This window comes from Pelophylax lessonae (genome assembly GCF_965119305.1).
Source record: "Pelophylax lessonae genome assembly, chromosome: 5".
Classification (NCBI taxonomy): Eukaryota; Metazoa; Chordata; class Amphibia; order Anura; family Ranidae; genus Pelophylax; species Pelophylax lessonae.
In genome coordinates this window covers 143,448,142-143,461,993 of record NC_138772.1, presented here as the reverse complement: position 1 = coordinate 143,461,993, position 13,852 = coordinate 143,448,142, and the positions used below count along the sequence as shown (strand labels likewise).

Sequence of the window (13,852 nt, the reverse complement as noted above, 5' to 3'; positions counted from 1 at the left end):
CGGCCGATTTTCCGTCAGTCAGTTCAGATTTCGGCAGACAAAATCTGATGAGCAAGACTGGGCATGCTCAGAGAAGAAAGAACACACGGAAAGTAAACCAGCACATGACATCACTTCTGAAGTAGATTTTTGTTGGCCGAGAAAATTCGTGTGCAGTCTAGGCACATTCCAACCAACAAAACACCACTCTGAACAAAAGTCGGACGATCGGTCGGCCAATAATCGTTGCGTGTGTACGAAGCATTAGTCTCGTCAGAGCATACATGAAAAGAAAGATCTCCAACAGCGCTTATACTATAAAACCAACTTGTATTTATTAAAATTCTGAAGGAATCTACTCATATTTTTTACGTGCTTCCAGCGCACAACACTTAACACGCTTAAAATGTATTTGATATGTCCGTGACACCGCACAAGCCGAATCTACAGGTATCACCACACAAGGTTCAGGTGACATGCAGTCCTATTGCCCCCTTGCACCTTTGGGATGAATTCGAGCGGAGATTGCAAACCAGGCCTTCTCGTCAACATCAGTGCCTGACCTCACAAATGTGCTTCTAGAAGAATGGTCAAACATTCCCATAGACACACTCCGAAACCTTGTGGACAGCCTTCCCAGAAGAGTTGAAGCTGTCAATGCTGCAAAGGGTTGGGCCAACTCAATATCGAACCCTACAGACTAAAGCCTAGTACACACGCAATGATTATCGGCTGACCGATCGTCCGTCTTTTGTCCAGAGTTGTGTTTTGTTGGTTGGAATGTGCCTAGACTGCACACAAATTTTCTCGCCCAACAAAATTCTACTTCAGAAGTGATGTCATGTGTTGGTTTGCATTCTTTGTGTTCTTGCTTCTCTGAGCATGCCCAGTCTTGCTCATTAGATTTTTCCCTGTCGAAATCTGTACTGACTGCACGAAAATCGGCCGTGTTTTGACGGCGCACAAAAATTTTATAGCCTGCACGCCAGATTTTTTTCGGCCGAAAAGTCGGAGTTGGTTGTCGGAAGCATCATACTAACAAGCCGAAAATCGGCAGATCGGTCGTCGGATGAAAATTCCCTGCCGATTTTCGACGCCTGTGTACGAGGCTTAAGACTGGGATGCCAATAAAATTCAAGTGCGTGTAAAGGCAGGCGTCGCAATACTTTTGCTAATATAGTGTATATGTATATATATTTAGTGGATCTAAAATTCACAAGAAAGTTACAGCATGCACGTATTTGAAATTTCAAAATACATAAAATGAGGAAGAAAGGTCCAGAAAAACAATTGATTTTGCAACATTAAATGGAACTGAAATCAGCAAATGATGACACAGCATTGCAATGACCATTTAAAGTAGAATTGCAACCACCAAGAAATGCGCTTAAAAAATAATCTTACATCTAATTCAACCAATGTCTTAGTATCTAAAAAAGCATCACAATAGTTCACTAGGTGTACTTTATTACCAACATATTCAAATTTGTATCCCTTTATCTTTGCGTGCTGGATGCCATTTGTAATGCTGGCAACACTTCTCTTACAGGGCCTGCACAAAGAATGTGTTTAAATGTAATTTCAAGGACAAAATAAAGTGCTGTTTGCTGCCACAGCAGTTATGACATCCATCAGCGCACAAACCTTGGTGCCATATTGACTATTCATGTTACAACAGTCGTATACACTGATGGAACCACTCACTGCAGTTTAGTACTGTCATCTTTTGCAAATTCACAATGTCTTATGCTGGCCATACACTATACAAAAAATCGTTCAAACTCATTTTCGAAAAACGAACACTTGGCCGTGAGAGCAGACGATTGTGCCATCATGTAATGACCGATAAACCGTTCAATGGACATAAATTAATCCAGTTTTTGTTTTTTCACATATACCTAGTGCAAACAGCTTGGACGAGAAACACATTAACCTCTTAAGGACCGCCCGCCACAGCTGGCCCTCCTGCATGAACAGACGTAGGTATAGGTCGGTCGCGCGCCTGCAGCTAGGGGTCGGGCTAATGCCGCCAGCAATGGGTACTCTGATGCACGGGGCTGGCAGCTCCAACTGCCGCCAGCCATCCGCGATCGCTCCCCGCTGAGACAGGACGACGGTCAGCTGTTGTAAACACAGCTGATCGTTCTTCTCTCTGGAATGATCATTGAGCTCCTGTGATCCTGCTATATAGGATCACAGGTCTCTGATCATTTCACAAGCCCAACCCCCATACAGTTTGAATCACTCCCCCTAGGCTTACATTTAACCCCTTATCACCCACTGTGTTAACCCCTTTCCCTTTTCAATGGCATTATTACAGTAACAGTGCATATTTTTAGCACTGATTACTGTAGTAATGTCACTGGTTCCCCAAAAGTGTCAAAAATGTCAGTTAGGGGTCCAATCTGTCCGCCGCAATGTTGCAGTCACGCTAAAAGTCTCAGATCGCCACCATTACGAGTAAAAAATAAACTATAAAAATTACATAAATCTTTCCAGTAGTTAGCAGACGCAATAACTTTTGCGCAAACCAATGAAAAATACGCTTATTGCGATTTTTTTTACCAAAAGATATGTAGCAGAAAACAAATTGGCCTAAAATGTAAAACATTTTTGATTTTTTGATTTTTTTGGGGGGGAATGTTATATAGCGGAATGTGAAAAATATTGTTTTTTTTTTTTCAGAATTGTCGCTCTTTTTTTGTTTAAAGCGCAAAAAATAAAAATCGCAGAGGTGATCAAATACCACCAAAAGAAAGCTCTATTTGTGGGAAAAAAAGGACATCAATTTTATTTAGGTACAGCGTCGCACGACTGCGTAATTGTCCATTAAAGTAACGCAGTACCGAATAGCAAAAAATGCCCTGGTCATTAACCACTTGCCTACAGTGCACTTTCACCCCCTTCCTGCCCAGACCGATTTTCAGCTTTCAGCGCTCTCACACTTTGACTGAGAATTACTCAGTCATGCAACACTGTACCCATACAAAAATTGTGTCCTTTTTTTCACACAAATAGAGCTTTCTTTTGATGGTATTTGATCAATACTGGGTTTTTTATTTTTTGTGCTATAAATAAAAAAAGACTGAAAATATCGTGAAAAAACGCATTTTTCTTTGTTTCTGTCATAAAATTTTGCAAATTAGTAATTTTTCTTCACAAATTTTGGCCAAAATTTATACTGCTACTTATCTTTGGTAAAAATAACCCAAGTAAGTGTATATTATTTGGTCTTTGGGAAAGTTATAGAGTCCACAAGTTATGGTGCTATTCATTGAAAATTGATCACACTTGATCACACCTGATGTACTGAAGGCCTATCTCATTTCTTGAGACACTAAAAGGTCAGGAAAGTACAAATACCCCCCAAATGACCCCTTTTTGGAAAGTAGACATTCCAAGGTATTTAATAAGGGGCATGATGAGTTTTTTGAAGTTGTAATTTTTTCCCACAATGCTTTGCAAAATGAAGATTTTTTTTTTTTTATTTTTTTTTTTTTTACAAATTGCCGTATTAACAGGTTATTTCTCTCACACAGCACATGTATACTTGCAACTACACCCCAAAACACATTCTACTACTCTGCCTGAGTATGGCGATACCACATGTGTGAGACTTTTTCACAGCCTGGCCACATACAGAGGCCTAACATCCGAGTAGCAGCGTCCGGCATTCTAGGAGCACAAATTACACATATCATTTCCTGACAACCTATCGCACTTTTGAAGGCCCTGGAGCACCAGGACAATGGAAACCCCCATAAAATGACCCCATTTTGGAAAGCAAACAGCCGAACGTATAATTTTTGAGGCATAATGAGTCTTTTGAATATGTCATTTTTTTCCACAAGTTTTTGGAAAATGTGGAAAGAAAATGAAAACACATTTTTTTTACACAAAGCTGTCCATTTATGCAATATTTCTAACACATCGCATGTACATAGCAAAACTTGCACCCCAAAATACATTCTGCTATTCCTCCTGAGTATGGCGATACCACATGTGTAACACTTTTTCACAGCCTGGCCACATACATAGGCCTCACATCCAAGTAGCGCTTTACACAAAGTTGTCCATTTATCCACTTTAAGACTGGGCCTATTTTTGACACTTGGTGTTTACAAGCTAAAATATTTTTTTTTGCTAGAAAACTACTTTGAACCCCCAAACATTATATATTTTTTTTTAGCAGAGACCCTAGAGAATAAAATGGAGATCGTTGCAATATTTTTTATCACACCATATTTGCGCAGCAGTCTTCCAAATGCGATTTTTTTGAAAAAAATTCACTTTTTTGAACTAAAAAATAAGAAAACAGTAAATTTAGCCCAATTTTTTTCCATAATATGAAAGATAATGTTACGCCGAGTAATTAGATACCAAACATGTCATGCTTCAAAATTGCACATGCTCACAGAATGGCGCCAAACATTGGTACTTAAAAATCCCCATAGGCAACATTTTAAAAATTTCTGCAGGTTACTAGCTTAGAGTTACAGAGGAGGTCTAGGGCTCAAATTATTGCACTCGCTCTAACGATCGCGGCGATACCTCACATGTATGGTTTGAACACCGTTTACATATGTGGGCGGGACTTGCGTATGCGTTTGCTTCTGCGCGCGAGCTAACGGGGACAGGGCGCTTTAATTTTTTTTTTTTTTTTTTTTCCTATTTATTTTATTTATTATTTTTTTATTTTTACACAGTTTAAAAAAAAAAATGTTTTGATCATTTTTATTCCTATTACAAGGAATGTAAACATCCCTTGTAATAGAAATAGGCATGACAGGTCCTCTTTATTGTGAGATCTGGGGTCAAAAAGACCTCACACCTCACAACTACACTAAAAAAGAAAAAAAAAAAAAAAATTGTTGAAAGAGGGAAAAAAAAAAAGCAAAAAAAAAAAGCGGCCCTTTAAACTGGTTGCTAGGCAACGTCTTTTGACGTAGCTCCGGTCCTCCAAGACCATAGAGTTGAGTGAGGGCCATCTTGCCCTCACTCGACTTCCTGTCTCTGAGGATCCGGGACCGGATAGTTTTCCCCGCTGCCGGCGGGTCCGGTAAGCTGGGAAAACGTCTGGGACGCGGCAGGAGGGGGGGGGGCACCTCTTCCCCTGCACCGTAAGGGTAATTCCGCGGCGAATCCGCCACTGGGACCACCCTTATCTGAAAGCCGACCGCCCGCCGTTTAAAAAAATACCGGGGTTATGGGGGCTATCTGCTGCCATAACCCCAGTATTTAGCTTTTAATGGCCGACGCATATAGTCGTTAGGCGGTCAGTAAGTGATTGCATGTATATGGCAAACAGGTGACGATGACTGACGGGGTGACAGGTGACGATGACTGATGGGGTGACAGGTGACGATGACTGATGGGGTGACAGGTGACGATGATTGATGAGGTGACAGGTGATGATGATTGATGAGGTGACAGGTGACGATGATTGATGGGGTGACAGGTGACGATGATTGATGGGGTGACAGGTGACGATGATTGATGGGGTGACAGATGACGATGATTGATGGGGTGACAGATGACAGTCACTGACGGGGTGACATGTGACGATGATTGATGGGGTGACAAGTGACGATCACTGATGGGGTGTCAAGTGACGATGACTGATGGGGTGACAGGTGACGATGACTGATGGGGTGACAGGTGACGGTGATTGATGGGGTGACAGGTGACGGGCGATGGTCACTGATGGGTGACAGGTGACGGGCGATGGTGCACGGCGGTACTGATGGCAGTCTCTGGTGACCGGTGAATTTTAGGCTACGTTCACATGTGAGCGTAGCGATCACGGTCAGAATCACTGCGATTCTGCCCGTGATCCAGAAATCATTGCAAATTGCGGGGCGCCTGTGCGTTGCCCGTGATTTGCAATAGCACCCCAAACGCTGTGCGATGTTGCTGCGATTTCCGCCTGCCGAATCGCGGTAACATTGCGCAAACAACGCATGACGCCCCAAAGAAACTCTTGTACCTTTTTTGAGCGTCATGCGATGTTTGCACGATGTTACCGCGATTCGGCAGGCGGAAATGGCGGCAACATCGCACAGCGTTTGGGGTGCTATTGCAAATCGAGGGCAACGCACAGGCGTCCCGCGATTTGCAATGATTTCCGGATCGCGGGCAGAATCGCAGTGATTCTGCCTGCGATCGCTGCGCTCACATGTGAACGTTATGGGTGTCAATTTCTGGGCACTGATGAGGTGACTGTTGGGTGACAGGTGACACTGGGGGGGGCTGAGGACAGTGTGGGGACCTTTATTAGTGTGATTTTTACTTTGTGACATGTGTACAGAGCAGTAACTCACTATTTCTAGCTCTTCTCCCCTCATACTGGAAACTGTATGAGGAGAGAAGAGCTAGTAACAGTCAGTTACTGCTCTTTGTTTACATTTTCTGATCGGCTGTGAATGGATTCACAGCCGATCACATAGTAAACAGTCACTGTCAGTGACTGTTTACTACCGCCGGTGACAGCTGTGTTCCTACGGAACACAGTGCCACCGACATGACCGCGCTGCGCGCTCCCGATCGCGCATGCGCGGTCATCTAGTGGGCGCCTTCATTGTGATCGGCTGTGTCATTGGAACACAGCCGATCACGTGGGAAACAGCCACGCCCATTGGCTGTTTCCCCCCTGCCGGTGACGGGGGGTGTCCCGGGGACACCCTGACACCGGCAGTGCAGGGCGGTGCGCACGCGATCGCGCGCCTGCCCTGCTTAAAGTGCCGCCGTCATATGACGGCGGCCCAGGATAATGGTCGCTCCGCTCCGCCGTCATATGACGGCGGGCGGGCGGCAAGCGGTTAAGGGGGCAAATCCTTCCGGTCCAGAACTGGTTAACCTTTGAATTTATCGTTTATTCGAGAGAAAATTTCCAAACTTTGTTTTTTTTTTGGCTAAAAAACGTAACCGATTACCGATTTGTGTCCATTAACTGGGTGAAAAACAAATGGACTGTCCAAATAACCGAATTTCGACCGATTTTTCGTATAGTGTATCGCTGCCATAAGGGACATTGTATTGAGATCAGTTTGACCAGGAGCTCAGGTCTCTACCTGGTATGGAATCACTAAATGCTGCTGAGTCGCTACTGAATCACCCTGCAATTGGGCTCTCCACCTTTCAGCATTTTAAAAGTTCCAGGCACCTGATCTGTGTGGCACAAGTGAAGTAGACAGGGAGAGATTCCAAATGCTTTATACCAGGCAAGACACAGAATGTATATTGAAAAGAAGCTCAAAATTGCAAGTAACAAGAAGACATGGGGGTGGGGGGTTGCTCTCTTATCTACTTATACCCTTAATAGATAAAGGGCCACCAATATGACATTGCGTTTTTGATTCACAAATACCTTGCCTGCATTTTAATAATTAGTGTACAGGTATTGCATCATTTGGTTATTTTGCATAACCTGTAAAGTAGAACTTGACAGCTCCAAATATTGAGCTTCTGGCAATTTAGTTTTCTTTCAACTAAGACTGTAATAAAAACGGATCTTCATCACAACCATAAAGTTCCCTGCGGCTAGCACACTGACATATTGATGGGTATGGGCAGGGCTGGATTTCCATTACTGGAAGCCAAGGCACACGCCTTTGGTATTCCAAGCCAGCGTTTCTAAACCTTTTTTCAGTCAAGGCACCCTTTTAAATTATGGACAATCTCGAGGCACCCTCCAAAATTATGGACAGCTTTGAGGCGCCCCATTCTAAAATGTAAAAACGATTCTGATAGTTTTACATAATGCAGCAACATTAATACACGTAGGACACCCAGCTTTAAGAGTGATTTATACTTTCAAAGCAAATACACTTTGCTTTTCTCCATAACTTTGCTAATGAGACTCCAAAGCTAAAAGACAGAGGCAAGGGAGGGTCAAACAGGGATGATATGCAGGCAACTGACAACCTCCTTATCAACTGATGATGCAATTGGTCGTTGGGAGGTTAGCAGCTAGAAAGTTGTTATGGTGTACAATGAAAACCTGTGGCTTTTGGTAACTAAAAGGCAGGTTTCATCCACCCACCGGCTTGTATATAGTTTTGGGGCAATTTTTAGGCATTTTGCCAAGGCACCCCTGATGAAACCTCAAGGCGTCCTGGTTGAAAAAGGCTGCTCAAGCAACACCTCTCTGCTAGGTAACCTTGTTTAGACAGGACATTTTCATGTTGTATTGGTCTAATCGAACTTAGAATTCTGGAGCAGATAACACACTTTTTGATGGGAGGGACAACCCTGAAGAAGCTGCATGCTAAAAGGGAAATTGTTGATAAAGCATACAGTCTATATCAGCTTAGTATAAAGAACCATCATAATGTGGTATATGTAGTAAAATCAGACTGCAGAAAAAAAATGTTAAGTCAGAAAAATCTTCGAATTATGCCCACCCAGATTTCTCTAGGTGAGTATCAATAAATTACTAATAACCTATGTCAGGTGTTGCCAAACCTTCTAATCAACAGGCTGGTTTACTGTCCATTCGACTTTAGGAGGGCTGGACTGTGGCCAGTTGGAGTAGAAGATGCCCCAGTGCCAATAGGTGTAGATGATATCTAAGGCTCAGTGGTCAGTGGGAGTAAAATAAAATAATACAGCCCAGGGTCAGGAGGAGGAGGAATAGTATCCTATCACTGGTATTCGTAGGAAGATCAGTGCCCCATAATTTGTGTTAGTAGGAGGGACAGTGCCCCATCATTGGTGTCAGTGGGAGACTCGGTGCTCCATCATTGGTGTCAGTGGGAGGATCAGTGCCCCATCATTGGTGTCGGTGGGAGGATCAGTGCCCCATCATTGGTGTCGGTGGGAGGATCAGTGCCCCATCATTGGTGTCGGTGGGAGGATCAGTGCCCCATCATTGGTTTCCATGGGAGGATCAGTGCCCCATCATTGGTTTCCGTGGGAGGTTCAGTGCCCCATCATTGGTGTCAGTGGGAGGATCAGTGCCCCATCATTGGTGTCAGTGGGAGGATCAGTGCCCCATCGTTGGTGTCAGTGGGAGGATCAGTGCCCCATCGTTGGTGTCAGTGGGAGGATCAGTGCCCCATCGTTGGTATAACCCCTAGATTACCTGAGATGTTATCCCCTTCCCAGCCAGTGTCATTAGTACAAGGACAGTGTATAGTATTATCACTGATCACTATATTGGTGTCACTGGTGATGTCAGTGGCAGTTAGTTCCCATTCAGTGTCAGATTGGCAGTCCCATGGAGACTTGACACTTGAGGAAACTGAGGGCTGAAAACTGACAGGCTGGATGAGGGCTAAACTGTCTAAAACCAAACCCCTTCATATAATGCAGACAACATCTTTGGCATTTGACAGTTTGAGTGTCTAATTTTAGACCTGTGCTCAGGAAGATCAGAAATCCTTACACCCTAACACTTCTGCTCTGACAGGATAAAAATGCACGTAACTAATACAAAAATTAAGAGATGCATGGGATTTTTTATATTCACAATTCTAGGTGCATGCAGCATCAGTCTGGTGCTGCATCTGTCCCCCGCTGGCTCGAACACTGAGAACCAATCAAACACTGCTGATCGATCGGTTCTCAGGGCTCCGTGAGCAGAGAGTTGGTAACTGCCCCCTCCTCGTTCACTGGAGTGCTGAGCTGTGGAGGGGATGGGAGCAGCCAGCTCAGGCTCTCAGCGGCTCGTTGAGAGGCTGAGCCAGGTGCCAGTCCAGGCATGTGGGCGGATACTGACTCCATTGTCGTGATCTTGCCCGAGCCTGCAACGGCTCTGTGACGTCAGTGGACTTCAGCCCGCTGTCTGCGTAACGCGGGTCACAGGAGTGCAGAATGAACTGCAGTCCTGTGATCCACAGGAGAAGTACAGCCAAACAAGCTGTATTTCTCCTTTAGGCAATCCCTAGGAAGCAAGGCTCCATATAACAATTGAAAGTGGATACATATTTTTTCAGATGCACACTGGTGAACAGATCTATACAGGGAGTCCCTAAGGACAGCAGAAGAAATTATTTACTCACAGAGTCATAGGCGGTAAAAATCCTCTTCATGACTTCTGGCACAGCGCCTTGTTGTAGCTCCATGGTTGGGTACTGATCACTGAGGTTCATAAGTACCACAGGGGTGTTGTCAGGTCCAGCTAGGCGGGTTGACAAGGCCATTATACATTGCATAAGATTAGCTACAGGAGAAAGTCCGCACAGCTCTTTGAATGATACTACTGCATTCTGTAGGCATAAAAACAACACAAAATATCATTAGGTGTTGGAAAATATACTGCAGATGGCTTACATAAAAAAAATGTCAATATATGCAAGTATTCACTGTACATCGTGTAATACAAACCTTTGGCCCCATTTCTACAAAATAGTGTAGTAACATTCAGGTTAGAGGGTTTTCTACTTCACCTCTAGATATTCTAAGCCCCGGTTCACACTTGTGCGTGTGCGGGGTTCGCATGTAATGTCGGAGCGCACTGCTCCGACATTACATGCGATCAGCTGTGCGGTGCGAGTTTAGCCATACAAACTGTATGGCTAAATTCGCATCGCTCCCGCAGCAAACACGCACAGGAGGCATTTTTGCAGCCGCATCAGGATCGGATCGCACAGCGGTTCACACTTGTGCGATCCGATCCTGTGCGAACTGCACGATCGCACTGCGATATGCGATCAAACTGGGGGGTGTCGTTAAGATTACATTGACACCCCCAGCGTATCGCATATGGCAGTGTGAACTGCCGGGGGTGCGTGTGCGATGCGGGAACAGGCTGCGAATTCGCAGCCTTCCCGCATCGCATATATGTGAACCGAGCCTCAGTGTTATGAACCACCTAATTATGTACATTATCTGTCTTCTAAAATGGCCTTCTAATAGTTGTGGATTTCTTCTAACTTTACATTTTTCTTTACTAAGAATACATATGCTATTTATGTATTTTCTGCAAGGAACTGGCTGGTTAGCTTGTCATGGGGCAAGATGGATCAAGGCCCCTCAAAGCCCTGCCTCTGCCTTATTAATACAGCTAAGGTGCAGAGCAATATTGCAAAAGTGCAACCGGTATTTAAAGAGTAACTCCACTTCTGTTGAGAAAAAAAACATTCACCTCTGGGTGATCAATCAGCTGTGAGGCTGCAGAGCACTAATGAGGAAAGCTGCTAGGCCTGCATCCCTTTAGACGTGATTTCCTATTGGCAGTATCTCACCATAAATGACATTTTTGTTGCAGGGGATGCCTGAAATCTAACTTATATCTTAGGCAGACTTCTGGGAATATTGGTGAGCCAATCATACAAGCAGGAAAATATGATTTTTGTACTTACCGTAAAATCCATTTCTCTTCATTCAGTTCATCGACGGACAGTGCTCCATCAATCATAACTACTGGGTTATATTGCCTCCTCCAGGAGTAGGACTAGGCAGAACCAAACACACCAGGCTACGCCCATGGGCCGTCCTCAGCTTGGTATATTACCCCCCTCTCTGCTCTAGCTAATCAGTCTAGTAGCAAGCAGTATTAGCAGTATCCAAACTCCATAAAGGGGTGGGTGCTGTGTCCATAGATGAACTCAGAGAAATAGATTTTACGGTAAGTACAAAAAAATGGATTTTACGGTAAGTCAAAAATATTTTCTCTTTCGTTCATTGGCGGATACAGCTCCTGAGCTTCTTAACCATTAGGATGTCCCAAAGCAGTGTTAAACATGAGGGGTGGGAACTGCGAAAAAGAAACTCCCAAGGCTAACTATAGCTAACCAGGTAAACAGGAGCTCAACCAAAACAACTGGAGCTCACATGAAAAAAAAAAAAAAAAAAACACCCTCAAAAAGGACCAGGTCCTCTAAAGAGCAGCCTGCAAAAAACTTGCAGCTAAAGGAAGCATCTGCAGATGCCAACACATCCACTTTATAGAACTTTATTAAAGTATGCACCGACGACCAGGTGGCCGCCTTGCAAACCTATGTCACTGACGCCTGATGACGGAAGGCCCAGGAGGCACTGAGCGCCCGAGTAGAATGCATCTGGACAGGGAAAGGAGGAACCTGACCCTTGATGGAATGGACCTCAACCACTGTCTGATCCATCTGGAAATGGTCGCAGAGGAAGCGGACAACCCTTTCTGAGGCCCATCAGTGAGCACAAATAGTGAGTCTGACTTCCTAAAAGACTCCGTAGCTGCCAGGTACACCCTAATTGCCACCATTAGTCCAGGAGACAGGTCCGCCTGAAAAACTGGCAGGCGGACCAGATCAGAAAGCTTGTGTGAATGGACCGAAGGTATAAAAAAAAAACTTCTATACCAGAAGATCTCACTAGCCCCCCCCCCCCCCTTATATTTACCTGAGCATGATCTTGATTCAGCGATGTGCACGAGAGCAGTAGCTCTCACCACTCTCTTCCTTGGCAATATCAAATTCTGTGATGAAGTGGTGGGGAGGGGGGGGGGGAGGCTGAGCCGCTCTTTCTGTATCAATAGATGCAGACGGGGTGGCACAGCAGCGAGCCAACTTGAGTGCCCCCATAGAAAGCTGCTCACTCGCTGAAGAAGTGGAGCCAGGAGTGCCAGCAGGGGGATCCGAGAAGAGGAGGACGAGGGCTTCTCTGTGCAATACCATTGAACAGTGCAGGCAAGTATAAACGGTTTAATATTTTTAATACAAAATAAAAATAAAATAAAAAAATTTAAGGTTTAACTTTGGATTACAGTGTGTTGGGGTAGAACTTGTATCAGGTTTTAGTTTTTTTTTTTTTTTTGTCTCAAACAGGAAACTATCCCATCACATCCTGATCATGTCACACCAGGACAAAAAATTAGGCGGACACAAACTGCAACATATCAAAAGCATGCCAGATTGCAGCCTATTGCCAGCAATGGCATTTGTCCTAACTGGTGCGACGCCGACTTTGCAGTGCTGTACAGATTTCCAAAAGTAGTTCCTGCTTTTGACGACTTTGGGGGCGATTTTAATAGACATCTGTGGATGAACCCATACAGATGTCATTCAAATCACCCCTGAACTCGCTCTGAAATGCGGGTTTGAAATCAGCATGAATGAGGGCTCAACTAAACAAAAATAAAAAAGTTTTTGTTGTTTCGATACCCATCAAAGAGATTTTCCTATCACTTCCTGAATCACATTCCCTGTCATTGAGAGAGGAAGAAACAGGAAATTTTTCTAATGGGGTCACAGCAATAAAAACCTCATTAAGATTTTGATATCACTACTTTACCCCAAAAAAAAAAAAAAAAAAGGTTTTGGTTGGGTTTTGGCTCAAAATCTAATGAGTTGAGCAGACAAATTAATATTTTAGTTCCCTTTGATTAGTCTAAAACCCAGAGCACGCTGATGGTTGCTGCTTACTTTCCAAGCAGCCTCATCCACAGTATTAAATTTACCTGGAAGCAGAGTATCAGCTTTGCAATGAGAAGTCAATAATCACTCAAGCATGCATGTCCAAGGGGATTAAGCCGATATCCTAAATTGGATTGCAGACCCAATAGTCACTTAATGGAACATCGTCTGAACAGCAAATTGCATTGGCCAAACATAAACAAGCTGCTCAGTTTCAAGAACACGAGTGCCCGTAGGACATGTAAAAGTAAATCTTTTAACTAAATGGCAGCTGAGCAGCTCTTTGAAGAATGGCGCACAAGTCAATTAAAATTAGGAGTGCCGGAGGGAATAACTGCGTCAAAAGTCATGAGACTGCACTGAATAAACTTTGTGAGTGTTTATTTGTAAAGTGTAGGACAGTGACTTGTCCTGTGCAGGGTCTGGGAAAACTGTACACCACATGGCACAGGAGCCGTTTGCCATTCCCTTTTCATCCATTACAGATAAATATCAGAAGCCCAATGCAACTCAACACAGAATGCATCCACAAACAAACT

The 13,852-nt window shown here is 44.1% G+C and overlaps 1 protein-coding gene across 1 annotated transcript in view; it reads right to left on the bottom strand.

Moving 5' to 3' along the window:
* The window catches only part of PLCL2 (phospholipase C like 2), a 312,705-nt gene that overhangs the window by 84,334 nt on the left and 214,519 nt on the right, over nucleotides 1-13,852 (bottom strand). Inside the window, exon 4 of the mRNA XM_082257834.1 lies at nucleotides 9,981-10,187. Coding sequence (XP_082113960.1) covers nucleotides 9,981-10,187 — 207 coding nt within the window. The remainder of the gene's footprint in view (nucleotides 1-9,980; nucleotides 10,188-13,852) is intronic.